Source organism: Garra rufa, chromosome 24, assembly GCF_049309525.1.
Source record: "Garra rufa chromosome 24, GarRuf1.0, whole genome shotgun sequence".
In the NCBI taxonomy this organism is placed as follows: Eukaryota; Metazoa; Chordata; class Actinopteri; order Cypriniformes; family Cyprinidae; genus Garra; species Garra rufa.
Genome location: NC_133384.1, coordinates 14,963,622 through 14,978,868, shown reverse-complemented (window position 1 = coordinate 14,978,868; position 15,247 = coordinate 14,963,622). Strand labels below are relative to the sequence as shown.

The window sequence follows — 15,247 nt, the reverse complement described above, 5'->3', positions numbered from 1 at the left end:
TTTCTCAATATTTAGGAACCCTCATTCACTCTTAAAAATAAAGGTTCCAGAAGGGAGTTTTGGCATTGCCCATTCCCCAAAGAACCTTTCAGTGAACAGTTTGTAGAAGAACCATTTTGAAGAACATTTTAAAAATCTGAAAAAACTTTTTCGACTATATAGAACCTTTTCTGCATTTGAAAGGTTCTACGTTCGAGGTTCTTCATAGAACCACTGATGCTAATAAAGAATCTTTATATTTTAGAGTGTATTCCAGATTTTCAAATAGTTGTATCTCAGCCAAATTGTGTTCTATCCTAACAAGCCATACATTGATGGAAAGCTTATTTATTCAGCTGTATGTATACAAAAATCTAAAAAATCCTGGTTTTGTGGTGCAGGTCACAATCAAACTAAGGAAGGACTACTGATTTAAACGCTTCAGAAACTGCTCTGTATCTAAACGCAAAGAACTGCAGAGGGCAGTGAAGACAGTGTAGTTCCATCAGTGCACCATCAGTTCTTCAGCAATTTTTGAGAAGCTCAAATCCATTCTTAAAGAACTCAGCCATCCCAGTGACTGGCTGTTCTCCTCTTTGCCATCTGGTAACAGTGTTCCAGCAAAATAGTTTTCCTCCTCAGGCTTTATTTGGACTGCATGGGAACAAACATGCAAAGCCTTCAGTTTTATGGTATTAGGATTCAGTTTGTTCTTTCTTCAGTTGGTTTTCATAGAAATCATGATATCCACATTACAAAAAGTGATGTGGAAAAGCTTCATAGTGCATTTTCAGAATAAAATAACATTTTCAGATGCACTTGGGTCGGAATGCATGTAACAGTGTTACGTAATCTGGATACAAAAAAAAAAAACTGGTAACTACAGTTGCATAAAAAAGTAATCAGATTACAGTTACATTTAGTAAATATTAGGATTAAAACTTAAATATTTTATATATTTAGCATCATCCATAAAAAAAGTCTAAGTATTTTGATGATATTGCTTTTACTTGACTATATTTACGAATGTAACCTCAAAGGAATCCAGAAGTAATCAGATTACATTTCATACTGTTCTGCTTTGGATTACAATACTAATTTTTTTACATTTTTAACATAACCCTCACAAGCCTGCTTATTATTATTTATACATATAGTATATTCGTATGTCTAGCTTTTATTTAACCATTTACATTTCCGCAGTACTCTTTAAAATATTTACCATTTTGTATAAGCAACTTTATATTGTGTTTCTCTGCTTTTGCTGTCAGCCTATTGTTGGATGTTTAAACACTTTTTATTTGCTCCAAGCAAAGCACAAATCATTCAACATCCAATTATATGCACTGATATAACACATTCATTCAAACATCCGCCTACGCATTAAAAATACAACCACAACTATTTATTAGTCAGACAGTGTTATTACGCATCCACTGTTTTCCCAAACGTCCACAGCTGAGCTAAGTAGATGTAAATTTCAATCAGGCATCTGGGCCAATCACTCTGTGGGGTCCTGTGGAGAGGGGCTGGTTTAAATAGAGCTGGAGCAGCAGCAGCGGCTCTGATGAGATCAGTCAGGAGTCTGGCTCTATCTCGCTCACAGAGCAGCGGCGCACTGGCAGCTATCGAGCGCATCCGTGCCGGGATACGATAGGTTTTACACGGGCATTCGCTGGCGGGGACACTCGGCTGTATCTGTAGTGGTTTTATTTGTGCTGCTCATATTTTGAATGTTTAATGCGTTATACTGTTGACTGGTTTAGAGGATTTTATATTTGTATATTAGTAGTTGTATGACAGTTGGGGTTTAATTGGATGTTCACCCCATAAGCTTAAATAGGCGCACAGAATAAATTATATACGAATGGTAGCAGCACAACTGCAGAACTCAGGTTGTTTAGTCATTTAGGTGTGATATTAACTGGACGTTCATTTTTATTTAAAACAAAGTCACAGTTCGGCATTAGACATGGTGATGAACATTGTCGTGGAGTTTTTCGTGGTTATGCTCAAAGTTCTCTGGGCCATCGTGATGGCCGGACTCAAGTGGCTCATACGGCCGAAGGAGAAGAGCGTAGCGGGACAGGTGTGCGTGATCACCGGAGCGGGCGGCGAACTCGGGCGGCTCTTCGCCAAGGAGTTCGCCCGGCGTCGAGCTACACTGGTGCTGTGGGATATCAACAGCCACAGCAACGAGGAAACTGCGGAGATGGTGCGACAGATCTACAGAGAGCAAGACAACCCGATGGCAAAAGAGGGTAAATTGAATGATTTTATATTTATGTTTACCTAAACTAAAATGTTCATCATATTTAAAATGAATTAAAGTACAGGTAGCTTTGTGTCTTTGTAGGTATTTAATCTTGTTTTGTATGTATATTTCTTGAATAGTTGATGTATAAGAGATGACTCTTACAATTTCTTTTTACCCTTATTGGTAATAATAGCTAAATAATAACATATAACTACAACATGATCAACATTTATTATATATAAAAGCATAAAAAGTGTTAGAATGTATTGTTTCTATTCTTATTTTCATTAAGTTGTGCTACAGGTTGTCCAATTTATTTTTTACATTTTTAACGTTATTTTAAAATGCTATGTTTTTCACTTGAGAATGAATGGCTGTAAAGTTTATTTACAAGTTTATTATTCAAAAAATATTATTCAAAGTTAGTTTACTATTGTTTTGTGTAAAACACCTGATCTTTTATGGCAATATTAATTAGAGAATCATCAGTTTGTAGATATGTTTATCTGTATAAACTAGGTGAAGTTATCTTAGTTGTATATTCATTTAAATTGTTGGCTCCATGACATATTTTTTTGCCAAATGCTTGATGTAAAGATTCAAAATATCTAAACCAATTATTTTAATAAAAAGGAGCCTGCAAATTTTGGTTTTAGCACTGTTTACCTGCTGGCAATCACATGTCCAAAACATTAAAACTTGCAGGCTATATCAGTGTGAGGGATTAATAATATTCTTCTTTTTTTTTTTTTCTTCAAAACTGGTTATATTTCTATATATAGTTGTGGTTTTCACTCATTTTTAAACTCTGAATCAATGTAACCCATTAAAACCAAGCTTGAGTTTTAATGATTTAATGTGTTTTTCCAAAGGAGCTGTTGGTGGTGTGGAAGAAGTCCCTCCATTCCAGCCGCAGGTGTATACATACGTTGTTGATGTGGGCAAGAGAGAGAGCGTGTACTCCACAGCAGAGAAAGTGCGGAGGGAAGTTGGCGAAGTGAACTTGTTGATCAACAACGCTGGTGTTGTATCCGGCCACCACCTGCTGGAGTGCCCTGATGAGCTCATCGAGAGGACCATGGTTGTGAACTGCCATGCACACTTCTGGGTAAGTCCTAGTTAACATTGTAACTGTATATGGCAGTAGCTGATTTAACAGCGTAACCAGTCAGTGTGCATCCTAAAGGTAGAGTAGAGCAGTGCAATGCCTTCGTTTAGTTAGTCACATGATGCCACTGTCCATGCACCCATCTGTTCAGCACACTCATTTCTCTCCTCTGGTATTTGCACTTGAGCCAAGTTGGAAAGCAAACCTCTTTTGCTCCATGTTCATTATAACTAGACTTATACGGTGAAAGAGCAATGTTAGAATCTACACCACTTTGAATCTCAGTTGTTAAATCCATCTGGTGTCGTTGAGCACAAACAAATGTGTCAGTCGTCTGAGATGGGAGCCCTTCTCCCCCTGAAAAGACTCCAGTAAGAGTTGCATATTCCTCATGCAATCACCTCAGTCTTATCTGTCTGGCTTTTTCTTTCTTAGTCTATGTTGCTCATTTTTTTTTGTTTGTTTGTGGTAGCCTGTATTAATATTAAGGCTCAGTCTGGATGTTCTGCTGAAGCAGACATCCACAGGCTGTGAGATTATGAGGATCTGGCATGTTTTCAGTGAGAATATCAGTACAGGAGCTGATCTAGGATCAGATTACCCTCCCTGACTTCATCAAGTCAGTCCATGTGAGTTATAACATCAGAACTGATCTTAAAACCATACTTCCACTTTGAGAGGTTTTATTAACATGCCCCCTGCCGTTTCAACATAGTCCCTTCCAAAGCTCCTCGTTCTGCGGATATAAACAAGCTTTGAGCAAGAGAACTCCAGCAGGGGGTTTTAGTAAGATCACCAGGAACAATCTGCTCTGCCTTGGTTTGTTAATTTAAAGCCCATCGAAGAGCACGTCCTGCCTGGGGAAGTACCATTTGGACGAGTCCATTCTCACTTGGCCTCACTAATTAACCTCTTGCCAGTAAATGCGTAAAAGGCCTGTCTGTAGTTTGCATTGTCTTACTGAGACCACCTTGTGGGGTGAGCTGTAATGGGACACTTTGTTTTAAATCATTCCTTGCACGTGTCTTTTATATTTTAATAATGGTTAGCAAGACAGGATGGTTAATGTTTATTGGAGAAGTGAGGGTTGACATCACCCCAGACTGCTTGGAAAATAAATGTATTAATAAATATTGTTAGGACTTTTTGACATTCTTAGAGTATTAAGATATTACATTACAATATCATACTTCCGAAGACTTTTTTCGCATTGGCAGATATGTCAATGAAGCATGGAGATGCTTGGCCACAGACTGGGCTTAAGTGTACACCATGTTCTTTGCTATCTGTATTTATTTTTCTTTTTTTTTTTACTTGGAAGCTAACATGTTCAGTGGTGCTGTAGCACTTGTTAGAGTTGGGATTCTCATTAAGGTTCTGGTTGTGTTTGCTTAAGCTTTATGCAGCGCATGGTTTCTTGTGGGGGTTTAAGATGAAAGCGGAGCTTAATCATTAAGGACAGGCAAGGAATACCGAGTGGAGGATGTGGTCATTAAAGCCACAAGCCAGCTGAATAGAAATGCACCAACACTGTTTTTTCTCTTTCTTTCTTACACAAGCATGTTCTCCTAATTGGTTTGCTGCTTGCATGTGCTTCATAACACTGAAAGACTTCCTTTTTTTCCTTCTTCTTTCCTATTTACAATGCATTGTGTTGGTATGTTTTTGTACAGAAGTTATATTTTAAATATGCATGAATTATGTGGTGTTTAGCGCTGTCACTTTAATTAAAGGGGCAGGGACAAACATTTTTACATTTTTATGGGTGAGGGTCTTCCCTCCCCCAGACCCAGTGAGTGAGCATGGGACTCCAATCCCTCATTTTTATTTATTTGTATTATTTATAGGGCTATATCGCAAATAATAGCATCCAATATAAGTTTGTTTACATACTATGTGTGTGTACTATGTATATTTATTATGTGTATATTTAATACACACATAATAATCTAAATTATATACAAGTATAAAAATATATATTTTTAAATATGTACATGTATGTGTGTTTATATATGGATAATAAATATACACAGTAAACACGCATATAGTATGTAAACAAACTTTTTTTCTTTTGGATGTGATTAATCGTTTGACAGCCCTATTTATTTATTTTACTTTTAAAGCTTTAAGCTTGGTTGCCACACTGTAAAAAATGTTTATGTTATATTAATTTAGAGCAATTGAAAAATAATCAAATTTTCAAAGTGTTGTGGCCTTTTCATTTTTTTTTTTTTAATGTATATTTAATTTTAATCACATGTGTGATAATATAGGCAAGAAAACTGTGATTAAGCAATTTAATTGGTTTGTTAATCTCTCAATGTGCTAATGTGCCATTCAGGTCCATTACTTTTCCATGTAGGATGGAGAATAAATCATACTTGGTTTTTTTTTTAGACATTTGTTTGTTCTATTAACTTTCCAAGTTAAAGCTACCGCCCTCCAAATCCTTCTAATTTCATTACATTATTCTTTTCTCTGGCCATAGTGAAGTTTCTTAAGCCTGTCTTCAACAGGTCCATGTCATCCTCTTAAAGAGTCTCAAACATGACCTGGCAGCCGGTTCAGCGCCTTCATTTCACCGCTCCGCTGTGTTTCGAAACTCTTAAGGCGGGAAGGGTAAACTCCAGATGGACATCATCTTTATTTTGTTGGATAGCATAGTGGGAATGCAACAAAGCTGGAGGAGCCAACAGGAAGTGAGGCCATTATCTCAGACTGAGGCCCTCCACTCTTTCCATACTTACAGCTGCATTTGAGTCCTAGGACCAGTGAGTTCTCCACTAAACCAGACTGTGGGGGGCTGACTGGTACTTGGTGAAGTAAAAGTTTAAGTGATGCAGATGACTAGATTTAGTGCCTAGTCAGTTTTGGAGAGGTTCTTTCTTTCTGATGTTGACCCCATAATGGGCGATATGTGAGCAGCGCATTCCACACCTGGGTGCAGTGGTGTCCGTGAAAGCCTCCTAGTTGCTAAGTGAGCGTGGCTGAAGCAAAAGGCTCAGGGCTGTCCCTAGAGAAAAGCATCAAGGGAAAGAGAGTCTTGTACACAAGCTTGCTGGTAATGGGGAGCTGCTGCCTGACCCACTTATGTGACAATTGCTTTCTTGTCTAGGGATCAGCTTGACAAGATGCCAAACGACAGGAGCCAAGTTCTCCAGCCTGCATTCCTGCTAGACCAGGAGAAAGGGAGCAGCCAGGCAGAAGGGTCTTACTTGAGTAGTTTTAGATGGTCCTGCTCAAGGCCAATGCACCTGTAGCTCTTATTTGACTTGGGGTTGCTTATATTTGCAGAGTTCCTGGCCAACAAGATTCACCATTGGCTTGATTTGGCGTAAGGTTAAACCATCTTTGATTCCATAGATCCTGTCCCCCATTTTAATGAGACATTGGCAATACAGTAACAGCATATCAATTAGCCCCTGCTTCATTTTCTCTGGTCATTCAGTCTGAGGGCTGTACATCAATCTGGCCAATGCTTTGCTGCACTTCTCTGGTCGGTCCACTTTCTTTTAATTAACGGCCATCTGGGCTTTTATGTGTGGCAATATTTGTGCATATTCCTATTGGTCAAACATTAGCACTAATCCAGGCTGACACGGCAGCTGTGAAGAGCTTTGTGAGAAGCGATGCACTTGAGCTTGTATCAATTAGAGAGCACAACAGGCATAGAACCACTGCAAGGGCCAAGGAAGCTCTCTGCTGTTGGAAGTTAATTTAGCGTAAACTCAGGCGCTGAGAAGCAATTACGGAAGCTATGAATTAAGACATGAACTTCTGTTCGGTTTCACACATTTTGTGTCTGAGAGGTCAGCAAGGCCATGCCCACATCAGTGGCCCCCTCATTCCATAGCAGATTGGGTATTTGCAAACACCCTTAGCCATTTCTGCTCATTTGTGCAAGTTTGGAGGTTACGGGTTGAGAGACTAATGGTCAAGTGCCTGAGCTGGTAATGTTGAGTTTGATTTGGTCAAGCACAGCTACTTGACCAAAATTAAACCCAATATTTCCAGCTTAGCTGCTTGACCAGTCAAACTCAGCATTGGTCAATTAGCTAGACTGAGTTGGGTTTGATTTCGGTCAAGTGTAGCTGGGCAGGTAATTTTGGTTTAATTTGTAATGTTGGATTGATAACCAGCCCGTTTACATGACTAAAACTTAATATTACATACTTAGCAACTTGACCAGTGAAACTTAACATTAGCTAAGAAGATAGACTTCGCATGTTGGATTTAATTGGTAACATTGGGTTGATTACCATGCAAGTTATATTATCAATGTTGATTTTGACTGCAATGTTAAAAAAAATGTTTGGAAGCATGGCATCTAGTTTAAGCTGGTCCTGAGCTAGTTATGAGCTGGCCCTGAGCAGGAGCTAGTTGTTTAGGACCAGCCCAATGACCATCTTAAACCAGCCCATGATGAGCCTAAACCAGCTCATGACCAACTAAGGACCAGCTTAAACCAGCTGCCATGCTTCAAAATGTACCCAACCAGCATGCTGTTTTTCTCAACAGGGTGGGCATGCAGCTAAGCTGGAAATGTTGGGTTTGATTTTGGTCAAGTATTGTAGCTTTGTGGGTAATTTTGGTTTAATTGGTAATGTTTGATTGATAACCAGCCCAGTTACATGCCCAAAATTAAACCCAATATTACCTGCTTAGCAAGTTGACCAGTCAAACTAAACATTAGTCAAGTGGCTAGACTAGTAATGTTGGGTTTGATTTTGGTCAAGTGTAGCTGGGCAGGTAATTTTGGTTTATTAGTAATGTTGGATTGATAACCAACCCAGTTACATGACCAAAATCAAACCCAATATTATTTGCTTAGCAAGTTGACAGACAAGATGCAGTAAATGCTGCTTTTACTTGGTAACATTAGGTTGACTACCTGACCAAAATCAAACCCAACATTTCCAGTTTGGATGCTTGAGTAGTCAAACTCAACATAAGCCAAGTAGCTAGACTGGTAATGTTGGGTTTGGCCAAGTATAGCTGGGCAGGTCATTTTGGTTTAATTGGTTATGTTAGATTGATAACCAGCCCAGTTATTTGACCAAAATCAAACCCAATATTACCTGCTTAGCAAGATGACCAGTCAAACTCAACATCAGTTAAGAAGATAGACTGCAAATGTTGGGTTTAATTAGTAACACTGGGTTGATTACAAGATCAGTTACTTGACCAAAATCAATCACAGCATTACCAGTTTAGCTACATGACAAATGCAGAGTTTGATTTTGGTCAAGTACTGTAGCTGGACGGGTGATGTTTGTTTAATTGATAACTTTGAATTAATTACCAGCCCAGTTACTTGACCGAAGTCAAACCCAACATTACCAGGTTGGCTGCTAGGCCAGTCAAAGTCCACATTAAGCAAGCAGCTAGACTAGTAATGTTGGGTTTGATTTTGGTTAAGTAACTGTAGCTGAGCGAGAAATGTTGGTTTAATTTGTTACATTGCCTTGATAACCAGCCCAATTACTTGACCAAAATCGACAATATTGAGTTTGATTGGTCAAGGAGTTGAGGTTGTAATGTTGCTGGTTTGGTAGATTCAACCTTTGAACAGCCAAGTTGTTGGGATCCAAAGTGGTTTTTGTATAGTAAGTGTTTACTAATATGAGGTAAATGTAGATTGGATGTTGGTATAACTTATTAGGTGTCCTTGTCCAACGCCTCGATGTAATGCACATTCATTAATCTTATGTTAATGAACGTGTCTAGTTCTCAACATCACATTTTCATTGATGGTTTTAATTACAGTGAGCTAGCTGAATGGCTTAAAGTTCTGTAGTGAGAGTAAGTATTTCACCACTTGATGTAAGAGCAGACTTTCGATTGCCTGAATCGTGACTTTCTGTCTTTTTATCATTCTAGTCTGTCTCATTGGAAGCAGCACATAGCCCAAACTTTCCAAATCACATTTTAATACTGTAGATTGCAGTGTTTGGAAGATGTTAGCATATGTGCACCACAGGCCCAATCTACCCTAATTCTTCATTTGCACGCATACTTACCATCAGTTTGGCATGCAAGGCACGAGTACAGCTTCAAACTGGTCCAAGTCTGCTCCACCCCCAACACAATGAGATGAATATTAAGAGCAATTTTACACTTAATGCGCTGGAAAAATGCACAGTTTACTGTTAACTTCAGGGATTAAATGCATAGCATGTGGGCCACAGCGCTCAATCGCACGACTGGCCTGCTTCATGGAAGTGAAGTCAGTGGAAGTGTATTTGAAAGATTCCAGTGCCATATTTCAACAACATGTCAAGCTGACGTGTTAAAACGGCTGGCAGAGGCGCGAAGCGCACACAAAACCGTGCAAGATGGTACCATTCTCAAGCGTGGCCAAGGTCCACTTCTGCCGGGCTTGTTTAGAAATGGTGATATCATTGAAGGCCTCTGGAAGGGGCTGTGTTGTTTTTGGCTCTTGCAATATTATTTTTTTTTTTTTTTTTTTTTTTTTTCATAGCATGTTTCGTGTTCCATTGAGGATTGACTATAAAGCCACAGGCAGTTCTGTGAGGCTTGTACAGCAAGTCTTCTCTAAGAAAGCCGTAAAGGGATGACGCCGGTCATGTTTTTCATCATTATTGTGTCCACCCCCTCACTTCCCCTGGGTCTAAAGAGAATTGAAGATGAGGCATGCTTATATGTGTGGTGTGTGGTGTGTGTTTTTTTTTTTTTTTTTTTTTTTCTCGCTGTCTTTTGTCCAACCAGGCTCAGGCGAAAGTGGACGATGGCACCGATTCATTGCATGAAAGAAACCATCAATAACAGCCAGGCAGGATGTCAAAGCAGCTGAAAAACGTTAACAAATCTAGTCCAGTTTACTTGGTACAAGTCCAACTGTTGTAGTTAATTGTTGTTTTCAGTTGGCAGTTTTTTAGTATGGTTTACAAGTTCAACTCCTTGACTCTTACATTTTAGTTTCTTTGTTACAACTTCAGAAGTCATAACTATGCCTTTAATTGTTCCAATGCTAATGCTTGATCCAGGCTAAAAAGGTGGTGTTTGTTTCCCGTCTTTGTTGACCTACAGCGGTGTTGTTGTGGTCTTTAGCCGTATTGTGGTGACAGTGGTGAGTGAGTACGCCGCCTGGGCTTTGTGCACTTGATACTGAGATGCCACTCTTGGGACCAACTCGTTGTGGGAAAAGAGGAAACCACAGACAAACCACTTGTTGTGAACTGGCAAGTGCTCTATTCACCATTTTAATAAGCCATTTCAGACCAATACCAAACCGCCTCAAGGTCTGGAGCGATACCGCATCCATTAAAGTAGTTTGCTTTCCATCCAAGTTAAATGAAAACTTTTCGAACTACCCCAACAAATGGAGCTGTACATAAATTAATCTCCTAAGTGCAAGCTCCCTGTAAATGGCCTTTAGGGCTGTAATGGAATTGTGTTTTTTAACTCCCCCAGCAGGATGAGGGAGATGAGTGTTTAGTCTCAGTGAATTATTAGTCGGGGAGGAGGGAAAAAAACGGATCAAAGGGCTTTGGCAGAGACGAACAGCATCAGCAAAATAACTGTCTTTGTCCCCCCCCCTTCTCTCTCTCTCTCTCTCTTCCTCTTCCAGACCACCAAGGCATTTCTTCCCAAGATGCTAGAGATGAACCATGGCCACATTGTGACAGTTGCCAGTTCACTGGGCCTTTTCAGCACAGCTGGTGTGGAGGTTAGTACATTGCATCCATCACATAAATCTATTGGCAGACTGAAAAAGAGAGCGTGTTTGGAGAGTCTCAGCACGTTGGCTCGCTATGGCATGGAAATTCGGCGCGGCGCACAGCACGCCTAGCGCTCCACGCCAATTAAGGAGCACGCTATTGCCGAAAGATGCTCTGAGGTTTCACTGGGCCTACCTGCTGCAGAGACAAATTTCCCATGGTCCACTGGGGTTTCACACATACTGTAAATATTGTATAGAAATGTATTTTTAAAAATTGGCATTTTCAATGACAAGTTTTTGAACTAGTGCTGTCAAATCGATTAATCGCATTCAAAATAAAAGTCTGTGTTCATGTAATGTGTATGTACTGTGTATATTTATGTATATATAAAAAAGCAATATGCCTATATGCATAAGAGGTACTTGAGAAGGGCTTGGACTAAAGACAATGTATCTATGAAATAAGTGTTCAGTTTTTTCAATAAGCACTTAAATTAAAACGCAATTAAAAAAACAAACTTTTTTGCCTATTTTATTAAATGTCATAAAACTATCAAACTAAACCAGTAGTAGTACTGACAGTGTCGTGTAAACATGGCTGAAGAAAAAAACTGATTAACCAAATCAATTGAGTGAGTCATTTAAGCTGGAACCACTCCGATTAAATTGAAAAGTCATGGGTTTGAATCAATCGATTTACTAGCAAAAAATAGATTAAATTAAAAGAGCCCAAGTTTCGACATCACTTGTAATGATTTTAAATGTATTTAAAAACCATGACGTTTGATTCAGATCTGGCCTTCAAAACGCGCATTGCGACTTTGGAGCTCCGAGTTCTGATCTAAAATGATGGTTTGCGAATCATTATTCAGATCGGGACTTCAGAGCATGGATTTCAAATCATTTAATTTAGAACGGAACTTCAGAGCACATTCGTGAATCTTTTGCTAAATTAGATTGGAACCTAGGAGTGCCGATCGCAAATCATTTGATTCAAGTATGAATCTGAAATGATGGTTTGTGAATCAATATTCAGATCAGGACTTGAGCATTGATTGCAAATCAATTGATTTTAGATTAGAGCTCCGGAGCGGGTTCGCAAATCTTTTGCTTTATTAGATCGGTACCTAGAAGCCCTTGATCATTCTTGAATCATTTGATTCAAGATCAGGACTTTGAAGCAGTTTTGTGCATTCAAGGTTTCAAAGTCCTGAAATGTAATTTTACAGTAGATGCATGTATAAACTTTTATTTTAGATGCAATTATTGCAGATTAATCGATTGAACAGCACTATTTTAAACTAACAGTCAATTGATAGATTAAAAGTAACTCTTTAGGCTACTCCAGCACCTAAAATGTTATTTTGAATTCGTTAAAGCAGCTTGTGTATTTGAGGAATCTCTCAGAGGTTGGAGTCTAGTACATGTACAATCCTCTTCTTTCGCTGCAGTCCAAACTGGTGTCGTTTTCCCAGCAGCCTTTTGGGGAAACGTTACCTTTTTTTGTTTTGTTAGCTGTACGTGCACTTCTATTTTACAAGCCCTCATCTTTACTCTCACTTCAAAGAGTCCCAGAAGCCCAGTCACACTGTCTGACCTATTATGTTTCCTTGAATGTGACTTTTTATGGTTTGCATTATCAGAGTGACTCAAGCCGCTGCGAGCCCCTTTTTATTCTAGAGTGTTTATCTACACGCATCTGTGTTTACCCACTTCATTCTGAAGATCCCTTCCACCGCGAACCACATCAAAACCCTCCCGCTCAGCTCTACCTATACTCCATACACGACAGAAGAATGCTAATGAAACCGTAGATCCCGGCGCTCCCGTCCTATTACAGGAAAAGGGCCTCGGGGAGCTTGAGAACATTCACTAAACTCCGCTTCCTCTTGGTTTCAGGATTACTGCGCGAGCAAGTTCGGTGCCATCGGCTTCCACGAGTCCCTGAGCCACGAAATCAAGGCTTCGGAGAAGGACGGTATCAAGATGACGCTGGTGTGTCCTTACCTGGTGGACACGGGCATGTTCAGAGGATGCAGAATAAGGTAAGAGAAAGGAGCCGTCCAAATGTCACGATTGGGTTTCAGATGGCCACTAAAAGAGCGAACGACACAATGCGTATCTGGTTCGAGTAGACATTGCTTAACAACAGTCAGGGTAGCTTTGCTTGTGGCCTCTCATGTCACTGTCAGCTTGGGTTTTCATGTGCACAATAGGGGCTTCCACTTGAATAGAAGGTGCATGCTGGATCTGTTTCCACTCAATAATGACTTGCTCTGACTGGCGGAGCACTTTGGGCTGACTTTATTAAACAAAGACCGCTCTTAATCATCATGTTTTCTCCTTGCTTTCTTTCGCCTGGGCGGGTCAGGAAAGAGATCGAGCCATTTCTCCCTCCATTGAGACCGGAGTTCTGTGTGAAACAGTCCATGAGGGCCATCCTGACCGACCAGCCCATGATCTGCACGCCTCGCATTGTATACATGGTCAACTTTATGAAAAGGTAAATTCGAGTAGTTCTAAAACTAGACTTTGAAATTTCCCCGAAACAATCCGAAGTTAACCTTCTCCCATTTGTTTTGTTTTCTCCAGCATTTTGCCCTTCGAAGCAATCGTGTGCATGTACCGGTTCCTGGGTGCAGATAAATGCATGTACCCCTTCCTGGCTCAAAGGAAAGAGGCGATGAACAACAACGAGGCCAAGAACGGGATCTAGAGGGCGCCGTTTCTAACCCACAAGGGTACATTTCTAACCCGCATGAGGATGAGACCACTGAGAGGGCAGAAGGAAGTGAAAAGACTGCGTTTAGACTGGTGCACTTGCATTTAGCAAATGCAAAGGTTTACCATATTGTTCCTCTGGAACAAAGAAAGCTGTGTACTACACTAAGGATTTATTTGTTGATTTATGTTTTGTGTCTTTTTTTTTAAAGGTTTGCTTAATGAAACCATCCATCTATATACTGTGTCAATAGTTTTGAAATCATACATGAGCTATTCAGTAATTAACTATTTACGTAATGTAGTCACCAGCATTATCTAGCGTCTTTGTGAAACTATACAGTATGTTACTGTATGAACAGTAAATTCTTGTCACTTTTTTTGTTTTGTTTGTGTGTAGACATGCACTGTATTTACTTTCCTCTACACTGCCGACATTATCTACACCGTTCAGCCAACTCCGTTCCCCAATCCGATCCATTTAAAGGCAGCGGCAGGAGATTGTGTGTCCGAAAGGGTCCAGTTATGAACCATGTGATGTCTTCTTAGAAATAGTTTGCATTGTTTCCCTCCACATTTCTCTTTATTGACGTCATGAGAAGTACAAGTGGGTAAAACGCTGGTCTGTTTCCAGCTGCTGGTGGGAAGGGAGTGGATTTTGTTCTCTATAATCTACAGACAGAGGTTTATGGTATTTTGCATATGTAAATATATGAGAAAGTTGGTCAGTCGTAAAGGACGGCCTGGTTTTCTTCTACCACTGAACATTTATATTTAGGCCCAACTTGTGAATTAACTGAAAAATAATAGTGTTTTTTGGTTACAGACCTGTTTTTACTTCTTTTTCGTAATGGATTCACCATGCAGTTTTTCATCATGAGTCATTCACATTTCAAATTCATGTAAATTACCAGTTTCAGTTAATAACATGAGGATGTTGTCATCATAATCTCAATATGATGCAATTTGTTCATTTGTTTTAATTTTTGTGCATTCAAACCTGGACCATCGAAATGTTTTCACACACGTTAAGGCAAAAAAAAAGGACAAAACACAAGTTTAAACTACATTCCAATAGGCGTCCTTCACTGACTGTGATGAGCCTAAAATCTCTACCTCTTCATTTTTGCCATTTGTTAACAGTATGACATAAATACTCTTTTGTAACTTTCCTAAAGAGTGCTCTATAGCAGAGCACACAACATGGTTCCAATGTTTAGTGTCTCTACCTAACTTAAATTAATAAAATGATTTAGATTATTTGTTGGTTTTTGTCTATTACTCATAACCGTCACATCTTCTCACGAGCCTGATTCTCAGCAATGGCAAAATACCAGAAATTCCTGAGCAACCTGGCACAGAAAGCTCAAGCTTTTAGTACTTTAGTAAATAAATTCCTGAGTGCATCACTATAATAACTTCCACAGGAGTGAGTGACTTGACATTCTGGATTTGAAAGCTCACAAAGGGGAACTACACTTACTGTACTCGCACACAG

The 15,247-nt window shown here is 39.5% G+C and overlaps 1 protein-coding gene across 1 annotated transcript; it reads left to right on the top strand.

Moving 5' to 3' along the window:
* Positions 1-1,561: 1,561 nt before the first annotated feature.
* Positions 1,562-15,009, top strand: rdh10a (retinol dehydrogenase 10a). The gene is made up of 6 exons (XM_073830762.1): positions 1,562-2,240; positions 3,109-3,344; positions 10,936-11,034; positions 12,928-13,073; positions 13,400-13,531; positions 13,621-15,009. Exons 1-6 carry the CDS (start codon positions 1,952-1,954, stop codon positions 13,742-13,744), a joined length of 1,026 nt encoding a protein of 341 aa, XP_073686863.1. The 5' UTR covers positions 1,562-1,951; the 3' UTR covers positions 13,745-15,009.
* Positions 15,010-15,247: the final 238 nt, after the last annotated feature.